Source organism: Dermochelys coriacea, chromosome 1 (assembly GCF_009764565.3).
Source record: "Dermochelys coriacea isolate rDerCor1 chromosome 1, rDerCor1.pri.v4, whole genome shotgun sequence".
NCBI lineage: Eukaryota > Metazoa > Chordata > Testudines > Dermochelyidae > Dermochelys > Dermochelys coriacea.
This window is the reverse complement of record NC_050068.2, coordinates 55461099-55479394: the sequence shown is the minus strand read 5'-3', so window position 1 is coordinate 55479394 and position 18296 is coordinate 55461099. Positions and strand designations below refer to the sequence as shown.

At 44.6% G+C, this 18296-nt stretch overlaps 1 protein-coding gene across 3 annotated transcripts in view; it reads right to left on the bottom strand.

Annotated features, from left to right (window-relative positions):
• Nucleotides 1-12603, bottom strand: part of TMEM272 (transmembrane protein 272) — a 29120-nt gene extending 16517 nt beyond the window's left edge. The window contains exons 1-2 of one of the 3 annotated variants that reach the window (XM_038412273.2): nucleotides 12361-12603; nucleotides 7698-7779 (exon numbers count right to left, since the gene is read on the bottom strand). In XM_038412273.2, the coding sequence (XP_038268201.1) occupies nucleotides 7698-7755 (58 nt within the window). In that variant the 5' untranslated portion in view covers nucleotides 7756-7779; nucleotides 12361-12603. Of the gene's footprint in view, nucleotides 1-7697; nucleotides 7780-11228; nucleotides 11303-12360 lie in introns of those variants that run through there. The other 2 variants (XM_043504471.1, XM_043504472.1) reach the window with 2 other exon arrangements.
• Nucleotides 12604-18296: the final 5693 nt, after the last annotated feature.

Here is an 18296-nt window from a genome sequence, read left to right as displayed (position 1 = left end):
CTGCATCAGACAGTGAGTAGAGGGCCTGAAGGATGAACACAGTAGACTGTACAGAGAAGGAAAGACCAAAGAAGAAAAAGGCCCAGGAAGAAAAAGAGAGGGAGATGCACTAGGACATAATGAGGTTTTGCTGGCAGCAAACATAGATGTTGGAGACTCTTATGAACCTACAGGTTCAGCAAACATGGGCTCACCTCTCTTTGCAGTACTCCAGTATAGCACCTCCATGCCACCCCCCCGGCACAAACACACACCCTCCTCAACATTGCACATGGCATCAGGGTCTGCATCCCTACCCCTACCACTTCACACCAGGGGACAGTAAGGACAACCACCACATCACATACATTAACTGTGGCTCTCACAGGTCAGTGTATGTGTAGCTAAAATAGACTTGACTGTTCCTTCCTCTTTAATTTCTGTTCCATAAATGTATTATGTATTTGCTTTTAACTGGGAACCAGGAGGTTAGGACCTGGGGGCAGAGAGAGAGAGGCCCCCGGGAGCTGGGTGGGCATAGAGGATAGCTGGGACTAGGGGACAGAGGGAGGGGCCCCCCTGGGAGGCACAGGGAGGGCCCCCACAGGAAGCTGGAGGACTGAGACCTGAAGGCATAGGGAGGGGCCCCCTGGGAGCTGGGGTGCAGGGTCAGGACTCCCCCAGACTTACTGGTCTCTTTGCCCTGCAGTTTTAGATCCCTTCCCCACGCCCCACTCCCCCAGCAACTTCCAGGTCCCCTTTGGCCAGTTGAGAAGCCCTGCTCTCCTTCCATTGGGTGGCATCGCTTTCATTCAGGCCGCCCATGGAATGAGGAATGGCGGAGCTGGGACAGTCCCAGAGGGTGGCAGGAAAGAGTGCCCCAGCTTGCAGAGTGCAGAGGTGGAACTAGAAGCCAGGCTGGGAAACCAGGTTGGGCAGAGGGAAGGGGACTGCCACTCCAGAGCAGGGAGGCAGGTGCTTCTGCCATGCCAAGCTGCACCCCACAGGCAGAGAGCGGGAGCCCTAGCCCCTGGGTTCTTCATCATGGCACCCCCTGATTATGGTGCCCTGGGCTGATGCCCAGATTGCCCACCCTTAGGATGGCCCTGCACCAAGTAACACACAACTCCTAACAGGCCCTCACACTGCATGGCCCAATAGAGCACAGACCACCACAATGCATTACTGTGGCTCACTGGTAAAATGCTCTTTCAAAGCCTCCCTGAGCCACATAGCCCTTGTGTCTGGCTGTTTAAACTCAGCAGACAGCTGTTCTGCCTCCACCCTGGTGCCCACTTTTCCCCCTTTGCTTCATAGATATTTTACAGGACACAGCAGGCAGCTATAACCATTGGAATATTTTTCTCACCAAGATCCAATCTTGTCAGTAAACAACACAGGCATCCCTTCAATCTACCAAAAGTGCATTCAACTGTCATTCTGCATCTGCTGAGCCAGTAGTTGAATCTTTCCTTGGTGCTGTTGAGGTGGCCAGTGTACAGCTTCATGAGCCAGGGAGTAAGGGGTAGGCTGGGTCCCCCAGGATCACTATTGGCATTTCAACATCACCAGTAGTAATCCAATAGTTGGGAAAGGAAGTCCTTGCTTGTAGATTTTTTTTTTTTTTTTTTTTAAACAGTCCTGTGTTTTTAATGATGTGAGTGTCATGCACCTTCCCCGACCAGCCAACACTGAGGGCAGCGAAACATTTCCAGTGATCCACTAGTGCTTACATAACCATAGAACAATAGCCGTTTCTCTTGATGTACTCTGGGGCAAGAGGGCCTGGTACAGGAGAGGATTAATGGCCCTGCTCACTTGTATGACAATGACAGTGGATTTTCTAACTCCAAAATGATTCCCCACTGACCGGTAGCAATCTGGCATTGCAGGTTTCCACGAGTGTGTGATTGCCACTCACTTCTTCACTGTCAGTGCTCCCTCTCATTTTGGTGTCCCTGCTGGGAGGCTGGGGAGAGCTCTGCATACCGATCCAGGAACATGACCTTGCACACTCAAAAGTTCTGCAGCCACTGTTTGCCATCCCAAACCTGCATTACGATTTGATTCGACCAGTCAGTGCTGGACTCAAGAGCAGGATGACAGGAATATCCTTTCAAACAGCTTAACAACAAGTCCAGGACTGATCAACTAGCTGCATGTCTGGGACACAAGCTGATCTTCCTTAGTGAGTCTGGGATACAAGTAACAGTGCATGTACTGACACTCCTAAACCTTGATGTTATTGTCAGTTGACTAGGGTTTGACAAAGAGTAAATTAAATCCATAGCTGGGTCTCAATCTTCCTGGCAACCCTGCCATCCCAATGAAAGAACAAAACTCAGAAGCCTGCTTTCTGCCCTTTAAATTTTTTTTTAAGTATGGATTTTTCCACATCCCAATTTCCTAGCTCCTCATGCTCCTCTTCTCCCTTCCTGAAGAATTTAATTGTCCTTTATTTTCTGTGGAGAAGTAAAGCAAGGGTTCACTAAACCAAAACAAGGGGACATTTGCTTCTACTTCGTTAGTATTGATGAAGATGGAAGGGCAAGTGTTTGATTAACCCTCTTTTGTTCCTGGTTGAGCTCAAGAATGGACTGTCACCCAGGGAAGAACAGTGAACGTACCACTGAGTGGGCTGAAGATTTTAACTGCCCATGTGATAGCAATGGGGATTTCTTAATTAAGTGTAAATTCATAACAGTGAGGTAATTGACTATTGGAACAATTTACCAAGGATCATAGATTCTCCATCACTGACCCTTTTAAAATGAAGATTGGATGTTTTTCTAAAAGATATGCTGTAGGAATTATTTTGGTGAAGTTCTATGGTATACAAGAGATCAGGCTAGATGGTCACAGTGGTCCCTTCTGGCCTTGGAATCTATGACTATGAATATGTCTATCAGTTTGTCCTGACATTAAACACATCTCTCTGCAATGCAATAATAAAAGCATCTTCTTTACATTAAGAGTTCAGGTGAGGTGATAAGTCATCCCTGACCTAGAACCTGATTAAGCCTCTTGCTGGGATGAGTCATTCCTATGCTAGGCTCCAGCCAAGCCAGGAGCTGGTCTTGTGACTCTCAGGGCAGGTATATAAGCCTCATAGGGGGAAACAGCAGCTGAGTCTGTTCAAAGTTGCTTCATGGCTCAGAACAATCATTTGCCTGACCGTAGTGACAAACTCCACAGGCCTCAGCTTGGCAACCCAGGACCTACTTTTGCCTTGTTCCAGACCTGTTCTTGACTCCAGATTCAGCCTCTGTCCCTTGGCTCCAGCCAGTAGGCCTGACCATCTTCACCTCAGTGTCTGACAGTGCAACTAATACTGGACAGCCAGTTTCCATTTAGCTATAAAAGGTTGTTTGTTCTATAGTAATAGCCCCTTAATTGCTAAAAATCACAATAGGATAGGCTACATGAGCATCAATTATATCTGAACAGGATTTTAGCAGTAACTACATGAACTACAGCATATAACCCATTTGCTTTTTAATACAACTGGAATTGAAAATTGGCTCTAATGCCTTTTGGCCACTTAACTACAGTTCGCCTTGATGCTCTGAGTCTAATGTATTGTACCAAAAAACACAAAGAGGAATTTCAAATGATGCTGTGCTGGTATGCTAACCATTTAAATATCTTTAAATCATTAGGTTTATATCTAGCATTAGAACTGCCTCTTCATGAATGCTTTTTGAAAAAATTTAAAGGGCAATGAGAAATGTGAAGTTGAGATTAATTAGCATTTGTGTTTTAAGTAATGGAAAAATCCATTTTGGAGGCACCAGTCACACAGCTGACCCATAGTTAAGGTTGGGTTGAGTTTTGCACTTAAATATAAAGAAAAGCCACATCTTGGAAGATTAAAGATGGAGGAAGTCTGACAACTCAACTGCAGTGCCAGAATGCAATGGGCCTGATTCTGAGCCGCTTTACACTAGGGTAACTTTACGGACTTCCGTGGTGTTACTCCTGACTCAAGCCAGCATGTGAGATTAGAATCAAACTCATTTTTTAATTTTAAAACAGGGTAACTTATTCCATCAGTCACCCCTGAAGCCCTGGTGGCACTATAACACCAGCAGAAAATAGTAACATTGATTGTTTGTGGTAGGAACAAAAATCTGAAAATACACTGCCTCTGCCCTTTTTGTCCGGAAATCCAGAGAGGGGTAAAAATAATGACCAAGATTCTCTGCTGTGCATGGTTTCCACAGGGGGTGACAGAGGTGATGGAGAGCTGTCAGGTTGCTGAAACATCTTGTTTCTTGATGCAGTTCTGAACCAGCCACTGCCCTGGTGCAGTTTAGAGCAGTCTGGGGGCTTCTCTAAACTGTGCCAGATGTTCACAGCTCCCAAGCAGCCACTTACAAAATAAGCAAAGCCAGAGCAGAGTGCTCTGGACCCTCCTCACTACTCCTTATGCTCTTTATTCATGGGGTGACATAGAAGCCCTATGTGAGCTGAGGACTGTTCCCCACCAAGTGAATCCTCAGCCAGTCAGTGTGACTTTCTAGTGCCTTTGTGTCACTGAAGCAATGCAAAGAAGAGATGGGAACAGAGAATCTGACTCAGCAATGTTGCCTACAGTTCTATTTCCTCAGAGTGGGATCTTGCAGATTTCACAACCTAGGTCAATTCTGGCCTGGCCCTTACTTAGATGACAGCCCTCTAACTTGGTGGGGTTTTTCACCTAGGCAGTTGGTATCTCCTCAGGGGAGAAGGTAAGATTCATTGTGGGCTCTTGCTGTGCCATTTGATAGAGGAGCAGTAGGGTGATTTAATAGCAGCAAAGTCTTTTGGACTTAATTGCTTTCAGTCAGACTATTTTAGGCTACATTTGAAGAACTGGACAGGAGATTGGTGAGAAATATTTAGCTGAAGTTCTAATGTATTGGAATCAGTAACTAAAGTATAATTTAGCTTTTGAGAATCTGCATTTTATTGGTTTCAGAGTAGCAGCCGTGTTAGTCTGTATTCGCAAAAAGAAAAGGAGTACTTGTGGCACCTTAGAGACTAACAAATTAGAGCATAAGCTTTTGTGAGCTACAGCTCACTTTGTACTCCTTTTCTTTTTGTGCATTTTATTGTAATCTTTGCAGAAGACTATTTCAGGGGGTTCTGAATTTTAGGTCATTCTGTTATGGAACAAGGTGTGTAGTGGCTTAATCATTCATGGACATTTATTCTGAATTTTCAGGGAGCTCTATCAACTGGAGGCAAAAGCATCCATATGAGACCTGGGAGTAGCAACCAGACTGAGGAATACAATAATTGGTTTGGGTGAGGTTTCAATTATGTTGAGTGGGCAAATAATATGAAGGCATTTTCTTTCTCATAACTGAATACGAGACTCTGGATTTGGAAAAAAATCATGGGTTTAAAGCAGGGGTCTCAAACACGCGGCCCGTGGAGCTATTTCCTGCGGCCCGCCAAGCAGCCTGTGCCCCCTCCCTCCCATCCTACCTCCAGGCCAGGGGTAGGCAAACTACAGCCCGCAGGCCACATCTGGCCCACGGGATTGCCCCGTGGCCCTCTGCCACTCCTTGAAGCAGCCAGCACAACATCCCTGGGGCCCATGGAGTGTGGGCAGAGGGCTCCATGCGTTGCCCTGGCTTCCAGGCACCGCCCCCACCCCTGCAGCTCATTGGCCAGGAACAGGGAACTCTGGCCAATGGAGCTTTGGGGGAGGTACCTGGAGGAGCTGCAAGGCAGCACATGGAGCCCTGTGGGCACCCCCCCCCCGGGTCGGAAGTACATGGTTCTGGCTGCTTCCTGGAGCAGAATGGCAGGGGGCTCAGGGCAGGGGTGCAGGAGGGGTGTGGGGTGGGGCATGGAGTTGGTGCAGGAGGGATTTAGGGTGGGGGTTCTGGCCTGGTGCTACTTACCTAGAGCAGCTCTGGGGTGGCAGCCCCCTGCCTGCCCCCAACCTTCTGCCACACCCTGCACTCTCCTGCACCCCATTCCCTGCCCTGAGCCCCCTGCTGCACCTTGCACCCCTCCTGCACCACCTGGGGGTAGAGAGGGGTGGAGTTGGGGTGGGGCTTTGGGGAAGGGGTTGGAATGGAGGAAGGGCCTCATGGAAGGGGTGGAGTGGGCGTGGGGCCAGGGGCAGTGATGTGGGGGTGTCAGTGATGTGGCCCTCGGGCCAATACACTAGTCCTCATGTGGCCCTTGTGGTCATTTGAGTTTGAGACCCCTGGCTTAAAAGTAAAGGCACTAGGAATTTGGAGCACAGCACACAAAGGAGACATAGCAGAAGCCAGGTTAAGGATTTGGTTTTCCTGTTGGCCACCCCGATGCCATGGGTTGGGTCTTAGGCTGAGAGGAAAAAATTTCTCATAAAAATGTACAGGTACAACCTTATTTACCCTGTGATCACCCTCTTACCATGACTTTTGACAGGGCTTGTCCACTACTTGTTGCTAGTGCAGAACACAGTGGCATGTCTGCTCACAGGACTCAGGAGCAGCCAAGATCCCATTATAGCCCCCTCCATATTCTTTATCTTTACCTTGACACTCTAAAATGGCAGAATGATTTTTAAGATGGCCCTGTTGGTTTTAAAGCCTTGAATTGCATAGGCCCAGGCCATACTGGAGAAATCCTCCATTTGTGTTAGTAAAATCACCATAGAGCCTAGGGGCCCCAGACATGGATCAGAACCACATTGTGCCAGGTGCGGCTCAAACATGGAGCAAACAGATGGTCCCTTTCCCAAAGAGCTTACAGTTTAAGTAAGACTTGTCCTGGCAGGTGTTTGAGTCTAATATCATGTGACTTTTTGGGAGTCTGGTCATTGTACTTTGGATCAAAAGCTGGTTGTGATTTTGCTATGGGAGGTTGCAAGGTATGAGATTCATTCCCACAAGATGTCAACCTGGACTATTTTTTATAGGTGTTCTCCATTGTAAATCTATGGCAAATCATGTGTAGGACCCCATTTGAAAAGAATTACACTAGATTTGGCTCTTCAGTGCAGTACACTGTAAAGTGTTTTAAGGTGTTTTTGATTTCCCTGCAAGCACCACAGCAGGGGAATACTTCATAAATACAACTGTTATAACATCTGTCAATCTGTCTCTCTAAAACACACAAAAACAACAATACTTCAGCCAGGGAAGAAAAGTACTGCATCCAATGGAAATTGTAGGGGGAAATTAGTTAGGCAGAATGTATTTATAAAATTTAATTTGACCATGACACTAGAGTTAACATGCCTTGTGTGGCCATGGGTTCTTCCATACCCAGACCTCAGTTTTACATCACATCTGGAGCACCAATGTGCCTCCTAACACCATGCTGGTATATTGGTTTAGTGTTGACTAAGAAGGCAGAATCAGAAGTTTGAGATTCTCCCATCTATGTATGGACCAGGACCATCTGCGTTTAGGACCCAATCCTGCAGCATGCTGAGTCCCTCCTGTGAGGTGCTAATTGATTTAGGTAGGAGTTAGTCTACTCCTGCCTGGTGCGGAGTAATGACATTTGGGCTTGATCCTATGCCCAGAGCCTCCATTGACTTATCTGGGTTTTGGGTCAGGCCCTTAGTTTGTCAGGTCTGGTGAGATCATAGCAGAAGATGGTATGGCTGCCTAAACTCTCATGCCCTTAACTTGCAATGAATGTGGTAGTAGCCCATTTTTCTAACTGTAGTAACCATAGGGCCATTTAAGTAATAGAAGGCTATTACTTCTAAAACTGTGACTTACCGTTGCTGGCAATTTTAGATATGCACCGGTGACAAGCTTTCTCCAGGCCAGCAGCCATTGGTGATCACTGTCTGGTGTAGCTCTAGAGATAGAAATAAGGGTATTACAATAAGTTGTAAAAAGAAAAAGGAGTATTTGTGGCACCTTAGAGACTAACAAATTTATTTAAGCATAAGCTTTCGTGAGCTACAGCTCACTTCATCGGATGCATTCAGTGGAAAATACAGTGGGGAGATTATATACATATACACACACACACACACACACACACACACCACAATGGGTATTACCATACACACTGTAAGGAGAGTGATCACTTAAGATGAGCTATTACCAGCAGGTAGGGAGGGTGGAGGGAAGGAAGAAAACCTTTTGTGGTGATGATCAAGGTGGGCCATTTCCAGCAGTTAACAAGAATGTCTGAGGAACAGTGGGGGAGAAAATAGTTTTACTTTGGTGTAATGACCCATCCACTCCCAGTCTCTATTCAAGCCTAAGTTAATTGTATCCAGTTTGCAAATTAATTCCAATTCAGCAGTCTCTCGTTGGAGTCTGTTTTTGAAGTTTTGTTGTTGAAGGATAGCCACCCTCAAGTCTGTAATCGAGTGACCAGAGAGATTGAAGTGTTCTCTGACTGGTTTTTGAATGTTATAATTCTTGACATCTGATTTGTGTCCATTCATTCTTTTACGTAGAGACTGTCCAGTTTGACCAATGTACATGGCAGAGCTGGCACATGATGGCATATATCACATTGGTAGATGCGCAGGTGAATGAGCCTCTGATAGTGTGGCTGATACGATTAGGCCCTATGATGCATCATCAAGGATCTACAACCTATCCTGAAGGACGACCCATCACACTCTCAGATCTTGGGAGACAGGCCAGTCCTTGCTTACAGACAGCCTCTCCCCCCCCCCCCCACATCTGTTCCTCAGACGTTCTTGTCAACTGCTGGAAATGGCCCACCTTGATCACCACCACAAAAGGTTTTCTTCCTTCCCTCCACCCTCCCTGCTGGTAATAGCTCATCTTAAGTGATCACTCTCCTTACAGTGTGTATGGTAATACCCATTGTTTCATGTTTTTTGTGTTTGGTTTTTTTTGTTGTTGTTCTCTCTCGCTCTGTGTGTGTGTAAAAATCTCCCCCCTGTATTTTCCACTGAATGCATCTGATGAAGTGAGCTGTAGCTCACAGAAGCTTATGCTCAAATAAGTTAGTCTAAGATGCCGCAAATACAGACTAACATGGCTGCTACTCTGAAACCAATAATAAGTTGTTTTTAATGAACTAGAAATGATGGGCCAGATTCACTGCTTTGCTTTAGCAGCTTTGTGCCTACCCCAGCCACCCAAAGCAGCCACACACCCAGATTGCTGGAGCAGAACCAAGTAGCCAGAGCATACTAGCAAATCTAACCCCACTATAAACTGAATGTTAAAGGCTTGATTCACCTCTCACATTACATTGTTGTAAATCAGGAATAATGCCACTGAAATCAACCATGTGACAGGGGTGTAAGTGAGAGGAGACTGTATAGAAAAAGAGTAGCACACATGGCAAAAAAGGGGAATGATGTGGGGGTGCACAAGTGGGTGTGTCTGAAATAGAGGAATTCAGTGCCACCCACAGAGTGCAAACACAGCACTTAGCTAACTGCTCCCCTTTGGCCTTGCTGCTGCTATTAGTCAGGAGCATTCTGGCAGCCATACAGCAGAGCTTTCATTAATGCAGGATCAGCTCCCCCTGCGCTCCCAGTCTCGCTCATGTCTTTATACTCTGTACTATGCTCCCTGTCTGCACTGTGCAGGATCAAGGCCACCATTAAGACAGTGATTTTTGAAAGAGTAAAATTGGTGTCCATAATAAAGGGGATACATTTAAAAAGTAATTTGCCAGCAATTTTTACAGTTGTATCTGTGTTACCACCCTTCCTCCACTCTCAGAAGATGCTACTGTTTTATCTCAGAAAATGCTGTGTGGTACCTGTTGGCAAAAAGCTGACTTTTCATTTGTCCACAATAAGATGGCTAGTCAGAAGTGACCCAATTCTGGGGGAGTTCACTCCATCCCCTCCCCCCTCACACTCAGCATGCCACTAAACCAACCCTGGCTCAAAGATACTTCTGAAGAGCAAATGTTGTGCTTTTGGACTGCAACAATGGACAAGTTTTTAAATGAAAGAAACTGGCAATGAAGTGCACTTAGTGGGCAAAGGTGGGTGGAGGTAACAATGTGGTAGTGGTAGGTTGTATACAATTTTCAAAATGCTAGCAAGACCCCCTGGCTCAAAACAACAATGCAGATCAAAAGCCTTGTTAACTCTTTACCAAAGTAAAAGTATATACTCTTATAAAAGCCAAATGAGAGAGGTCTGTTTTAAATGTAGAAAAGAATGGATTAAACCGAGGACATTGGTTGCAAGTTTTATTCCTGAACAATCCAAAAGTAGACTGCTTTTAGAAATGAGACATGGCTAGTGACATATCCATAAGATGGTCTCATTAAATCACTTTGGCCATTATGAGAAAAATATAAACACCCAATATTTTTTTTTTTTAAAAGCAGGCAATGTAATCAACAGAAAATACTTTTATAGTTGTACTTTTTGCTAAAACTACTTTACCTATCCTTTACCAATGCATTTAATTAAAATAAAAAACCTCTGAATATCAAAAAACAAGGAGTCCGGTGGCACCTTAAAGACTAACAGATTTATTTGGGCATAAGCTTTCGTGGGTAAAAAACCACTTCTTCAGATGCAGAAAGCTTATGCCCAAATAAATCTGTTAGTCTTTAAGGTGCCACTGGACTCCTTGGTGTTTTTATGGATACAGACTAGCACAGCTACCCCATGAGACTCAGTATGTGTGATCATTTCTCCTTCTAGTGGCTGGCCCCAGCAACTACAGCCATCCTATTACATGACTAAAACTGAGTTCTGCACAGAGGGAGAGTTTTTTAAAAATGTAAAGACATAGTATTAAGAAAGCAAAAGGCACGATGGTTTCATAGGTACACATGCAACAGGGCATATGCACATAACCTCTATATAATTTCACCAGATTACAGGTGATATGCACCCATTTATCAGGTTGGATCTGAATCCTGTATGATCGATCTACTTTGGAAAGTGCTATAAAGTCTAGTAAACATGCCAAGACTCCTGTCTGCAGGATTGTAATGCATATTAAGGACAAAAAGCATTTGCTGTATGTAATTAGTTATAACAGATGTGAAGGAGTAACTCGGTTGCCAGGCAAATTGAGGGATATTTCCTTTAGAAAAATGCCATTACAAGAAATTAAAATTTAAATGACCACTAAAAACTACACTGAATCAATAGAGTGGAGAGGCGTATAGAATGCTAAAGTAATGCAGATAGGCACCCTCATTTTGCCCACAATAGATATTGCAGGGGGTCTCAAAAAAAAATCACTTGATGGTACACACAGTACCACAAGTAATGAAAAACCCAGACACAACTGGGTAAAGTTAGAGACAAAGGCCCACGCTGTGATCCTTCTTACCTCAGTTTTTACACTGGTGTCACTTCATTGACTCAAATGGAATTATTCTTGTGCTGTACAGGTGTAAGGGAGAGCATCTTGAGTCAAGGGGACAAGTTATTCAGCCACCATGGGGATGGTCACAGTAGCTGTCAAAGCACCTGCATGGCCCTATGAGGAAATTTGGCCAGTGGACCTACATAGCTGCAGATCCTTTGGTCACTCCCTGGTCTGCTGTTCCCATGTGATAGCAAAGATGGAATCCATAGAGCAGAGCTCCAGGGGATATATTTTCTCTCCACATCCTGTTCAGTCTCAGCACAGCTGACCTGCTCCAGTCCCTCTCCCTTTCGTGCCAGCTGTGCCGATGGAGAGGGGCCAGAGTTGCCCCAGAATGGTGGCTTCAGGGGCGGCTCGAACTACAGCAAACTCATGACATGCTAACACTTTCTCAGATATTGCTCCCCTTGTTTTAAAACTCTGTCTCTTATTCCTCCAGGCAGTAATGAGAAGTTTCTGTAGGTCAGACCAATCTGTAAACCCAGCCCCATCCACTCTCAGCCCTGGGTAGCTTTAACTTTGAACTGGTTTGCTGCTGTTGGTTTCTGTCCTAACCTTACATTTTCAGAGTTGTGTTCACCAAAATAAGAATGATACTCCCTCCTGTGAGCATGCCTGACCCCTTGGCACTCGTAAACCCCCCTTTACACTGTTTCCATAACTAGTTATCCAATTAAAGAACAGAGTCCAAATTGGTCTTTTATTATTTGATTGCTCAAAATATACTTTGGCTGCACAAAATAAGCTGCACTTTCAATCAATTCCAAACACCTCACACTGTTGAGGAATAAAACAGGAAGACACTCTGCTTTATAAATTCAGTCTACTGCACTGTAGATCTACAATTCCAGATATCTTTGCCCCAAGACCCCAAATCCTTCAGCAACAGAAACATTTCTCACTGCATAGATTGAGGATTTTTTAAATATTCAGAAAACCATTTCATTTCTACCATACCAGTTTTGCAGTCCATTTCTTCCTGACAAAGTACAAAATGCTACATTGTCCTTTATTCTGCAAACATTCCTGGCAAATCAGCATCTTTCCAATGAATTTCTCATACCTGACAGAACTTATGTGCTGTCTTACTCACCTTGTTAAACCAATGGAAGTCTGGAATGAGAAACCACAAAATAGATTCTTCAATAAAAGTATACGGTGAAAGTTGGATCCTGTGTTACACTATAGTCATGCTCAGCTTCCAGGGACTCTGCTTTCAGTTAGCTGGCATTAAGTGATCTTGGCTTCTTTTCATTCCATCTCTTTCTCCCTCTCTGTTGCACACACCTTTTCTCTTTATCACTACTCAAACTCCTCTGCTGCAGCCAGGCAGCTCCTCTGCTGTTTCTAGTTGTGAGAACTGATTATAATCATTTCCGATCACTCCCACATTCAGCATGCTTCTTAACCCAGCAATTGCAGGGTTTTACAGTGCCATCAGGGGGCAGCAGAGGAGCCCATAGAAGACTTGTGAAGGTAAAAGAAAAGATATTTCCTTCGCAAAAATCTTTCAGTAGATTTGGTTTATCCATAAATCAGCAGCTAGTATCAGATACCTGGTTTATTTTATGGTACCATGTTGTCCCTTTGCAATGGCCTGATGTAGTCCTCTGCGATTTACAAAGCTGCCATATACACAACTTTTAGTGTTAGCTACTGGATGTTGTTTATTCTGGATATCCTATACTAGAGATCTATTTTTTGAATAGTTACTCACCAGGTTCTCTTTTCATTAGCAGATGCCTGTCAGAAATCTCAGGTCTAATAAGTGCTGTGTCACTAGCTAGAAAGCTATACTTTTTGTACAATAGGAAACTGTTTGACAGATAACTCTGGGAGCAACTACAGCATTAATGAAGATCTACACATATTTAGGGCTTTTTATAAAAGGCTTTGAAAAAAGGCTACCAGCTGTTAAAATCATCATTAGGGAACTGACAAAATGCCTGCCAAAACTTTGGAGAAACAATAGTGAACTCAGCTCTCATGTTTGCACAGCATTCGTATGCAATACAATTCTAATGTTGAAGCAAAGCTAATAGCTATGCATTAGGAGGATGACGTCTATGGTTGGGTTTACAGGGAAAAAGAAAATTGCATTGCTTAAAGATTTTTTATATTCAATTGGTGTAGTATGTACTAAAAATAATGTATAACTTAGTTTTTCATTCTGAAGAAACCCAATGGTCTTTAAATGTGGGGTAAATAGTAGAGAGTATATTCTGTGCATAGTACAGAGGCCCCAATTCTGCAATCCTTACTCATGTTGATTAATACTCATCTAAGTGTTTCCCTTGAAATCAATATGAATACTGGTAGAGCAAGGTAAGATCTCTACAACTGTGGCCATTGATATTACTAATTCACCACTGAAATGCAGCCACTTCTGGTATGACATGTGCTAACAATACAACCCTGCACAACTATTTTTAGGAAGAGAAGGGAAGCACCTACTGAAACAGTAATAGTTTGAATTTAGTTACCAAAGTTGGAAGTTAGCCAGGACATCATAGTGTTTAAAAGGTAGGAATAGCCAGGTTTGGGAGGAATTGTTTGGATTAGTCCAAGCAAACATAACTAAGAAATCAGATGCAAATGAACAAAGAAGTGTTAGTTGAATAAAGTTTTATATCAGGAGTAGCTATTAAATTGTGGAATAGAATCCCAAAGGAAATGATAGAAATCCTTTTGCTTGAATCTTTAAAAATTAGACTGAACATGCAGTTGGGAGCAAGCCTGTATTGGCCAAGGGGTACACAAAGTTACCTACCAAGTCTTTTCCATCTCTAATTTCTATGATTTTAGCTTGACTAACCATGACAGATGACTGTGTAGAAGGGACACAGAGGCAGAGTAAAGGAAGTGGGTGAGTGAAACTAGTTTCTAGATGACACAAAGCTGTAGAATAGGGAAATCTCTTTGCTAGACAGCTGTCTGTGTTACAGAAATCACCTGCATATCTGACATCTGTTGGCACCTCTGTCAGCTTTGCCAGCAGAGGGACTGAGTATTGAATTGGTATGGGGGCTGAATTACTTTTGCCCCTAGACATGATCCTTTCTGAACAAGATTAAGGCACAGCAGTAGGGGAAAGCTTCTACAGCAGCTGTCCCCAGTTTAATTGCAGTATTGCTACCCCAAACGCTCCAAAATCATAAATTAGGCCCCTGAGATTGGCTTAAGAGCCCTGAGATTTTTTTAAAAAGTCACTAAGGATTTCTCTCTATCTTTTGTTTGAAACTTTAGGGTGCACTCAGGTCACCTTTTGTCCACAGCTATGAGGCCTAGAAACCAACTTGGTTTTTAACTAAAGCTTAGATTCTCAAGTAATCACATGATTCTAGGAGATGAGGCCCCAATACCAAAAGACTTGTGATAAAATTGCAGGAATTGGCAGCACTGTAATTGTTCTGTAGACAGAAGTCTGGTTTCCCAGATCATCAATACAACCTCTTTCATGAGCAATCCAGTCAGTATAGAGTACGAACAAACCTAAGGAAAAGTTAATTGGATGGGAAGGGGAGAAGGAAAATATGGTAAATTCCCAAGTAGAACGTTCCTCATCTTAGAAGCTAGGACATTTTAGTGAGAAAGAAGGGGCATGGGAGGATATATTTAGTGTTTCATTAAATCTGTAGCAGAAAACCAGGTAGGAGGGGGCTGTGGAAGATTATAGGAAAAAATTCACAGAGAAAGACTGAGTAGTTTTAAAGGTTGTTCTGTTTTCCTTATTAGGATAAAGCACCTCAGTGTTTCAAGAAATCAACTCTTCCTGGGATTCTTTTTTTTTTTTTTGTCATGTAAAAATGGTAAAGGAAGGCAGAACAGGAAACTGGAGAAAGGAAGATAGGGAAAGTGACATACAGATCCAGACTAACACGGCTACCCCTCTGAAGATAGGGAAGTTGGGGATAGCAAAAAAGAAGGGCTAAAACTCCTTTGTCTATCTATAGCCTGGTACTGCATTCCAATTAAAACAATTCAGTGTATTAAGAGCTGTGTTTCTTTACTGTTGGATATTAATCTGCCTCAGGAATTCCAAGATCCAAGCAAGCTGATCAAAACAGTAAATGCGTTTCTCCTCATGTTTTAAGCAGCATAAGGCATGTTTCTCAACAAGACTGTTTACCCCACGTCTTCCAATTTCCCAGGATACAGAACCACAAGTAACTTCCTTCCTGTGAGGGTCTTGCTATCTCTCCAGGGAAACCTTTGATGAAAGTTCTAGTCTTGAACATTGCTCCTCATGTCATTTTATGATGACAGTGGGAATGGAACTGTTCTGTTCAGTTTCTAGTGCAGTTTCACTAGGTGTAAGATTCTGATCTTGCTTACACTGGTGAGTTCACACAGGTATAAGAAGGGCATTTCTGGTCTTGCTTACACTGGTGACTTTAGTGGTTACTGCTAATTTATACCGATGTATCTGAGAGCATAGTCAGAACCCCATTTTCCTAAAAGACTGATACATTTTAAGGCCAGAGGGAGCTATTACGACCATCTAGTCTGACCTCTTGCACAACATAGATCATAAAATGTCACCTAGCAATTCATGAACCAAGCCCATAGCTTCTGGAAGCCTGAGTACATGAACAGGGCAATTCTGTTCTTCTTTCAGCACTTCCAATGTGACTTTCCCTGGTTATTTAATTGGGAAGAGTGCTTAGTACAGAGAGCTGGAGACACTCATAGGAATGAGTTATTTTATTTCCAGTTTGAATTTCTGTGTTTTCATGACTGAATGACTTACAAGCTAAAATCCCCAAATAGCGTTACAGTTCTCCTAATTCATTGGTTATTAAAAAAAATAGGATTTGGCAAAATTAAGGTGCAAAAAGGCCAGATTTTCAAAGTACATCCAAAAAGGCATCTGTATAATTTACACATACATCCATTTGGGGCCCCAAACCCAGGTACCTTCATATAGAAATTGAATAATTACACAACTGCATGCTTTTATGCACAACTGGGGGTTTAGTGACTTGGCTGCACGCATACATGCACATGTGGCTTCTTGATTCAAAATAGCCAGAGCCTCGCGAACCCGCTGAGCGGCAGCGAACCAGCTGAGCAGCGGGGACAGCAGAGCAGCTCACAGCAGGAGTTTGCCTGGGAGTTCGCCTGGAGTGAGCCCAGTGAGGCTTACATCTTGCCAACGTCTCTGAGGAAGCTCATAGTAGGTAGGTGATATGGAAGGGGGGGGGTTCAGCTGTTGTGACCTGCACTGGATGTGCCATGTTTGTCTTTCTTCCACAGGACAGAAGCGACTTTGTCTGTACAAAGTGCAAGCTGGTCTCCATATTGGAAGAGAAGATTGAAGGTCTGGAGCAACAGGTAACGACCCTGCGTTGCAAGCTGGTCTCCATATTGGAAGAGAAGATTGAAGGTCTGGAGCAACAGGTAACGACCCTGCGTTGTATACGAGAGACTGAGGATTTTCTGGACCAAACTCAGGATAGGCTTCTAGGGGCACAAAGCTCTAAAGATATAGAGCAGGTTGCACAGAGGAGCCAAGAGGCCAGTGAAGAAGCTTGGCAACATGTGACCTCCAGAAGAGGTAAGCGGAATGTCCGGGTTCCAGTAACACAGACACAGGTAACTAACCGCTTTCATGTTCTCTCCACAGGTACCAATGCGGAGAGTGGACCAGATGATATGTCTGGGGGGAGAAAGCGGAAGGAGACTCCGCTGGTTGGGAGGCATGAGATGCGATGTCCTGAGGTTGGGGGTTCCACGACCACCACTCCCAAGAGGAGAAGGCGGGTGGTGGTGGTCGGGGACTCTCTCCTCCGGGGGACTGAGTCATCTATCTGCCGCCCTGACCGGGAAAACCGAGAAGTCTGCTGCTTGCCAGGGGCTAAGATTCGTGATGTGACGGAGAGACTGCCGAGACTCATCAAGCCCTCGGATCGCTACCCCTTCCTGCTTCTCCACGTGGGCACCAATGATACTGCCAAGAATGACCTTGAGCGGATCACTGCGGACTACGTGGCTCTGGGAAGAAGGATAAAGGAGTTGGAGGCGCAAGTGGTGTTCTCGTCCATCCTCCCCGTGGAAGGAAAAGGCCTGGGTAGGGACCGTCGAATCGTGGAGGTCAACGAATGGCTACGCAGGTGGTGTCGGAGAGAAGGCTTTGGATTCTTTGACCATGGGATGGTGTTCCATGAAGGAGGAGTGCTGGGCAGAGACGGGCTCCATCTTACGAAGAGAGGGAAGAACATCTTTGCCAGCAGGCTGGCTAACCTAGTGAGGAGGGCTTTAAACTAGGTTCACCGGGGGAAGGAGACAAAAGCCCTGAGGTAAGTGGGAAAGCGGGATACCGGGAGGAAGCACAGGCAGGAATGTCTGTGAGGGGAGGGCTCCTGCCTCATACTGGGAATGAGGGGCGATCAACAGGTTATCTCAAGTGCTTATATACAAATGCACAAAGCCTTGGAAACAAGCAGGGAGAACTGGAGGTCCTGGTGATGTCAAGGAATTATGACGTGATTGGAATAACAGAGACTTGGTGGGATAACTCACATGACTGGAGTACAGTCATGGATGGTTATAAACTGTTCAGGAAGGACAGGCAGGGCAGAAAAGGTGGGGGAGTAGCACTGTATGTAAGGGAGCAGTATGACTGCTCAGAGCTCCGGTACGAAACTGTGGAAAAACCTGAGTGTCTCTGGATTAAGTTTAGAAGTGTGTGCAACAAGAGTGATGTCATGGTGGGAGTCTGCTATAGACCACCGGACCAGGGGGATGAGGTGGATGAGGCTTTCTTCCGGCAACTCACGGAAGCTACTAGATCGCATGCCCTGATTCTCATGGGTGACTTTAATTTTCCTGATATCTGCTGGGAGAGCAATACAGCGGTGCATAGACAATCCAGGAAGTTTTTGGAAAGCGTAGGGGACAATTTCCTGGTGCAAGTGCTAGGGGAGCCAACTAGGGGGAGCGCTTTTCTTGACCTGCTGCTCACAAACCGGGTAGAATTAGTGGGGGAAGCAAAAGTGGATGGGAATCTGGGAGGCAGTGACCATGAGT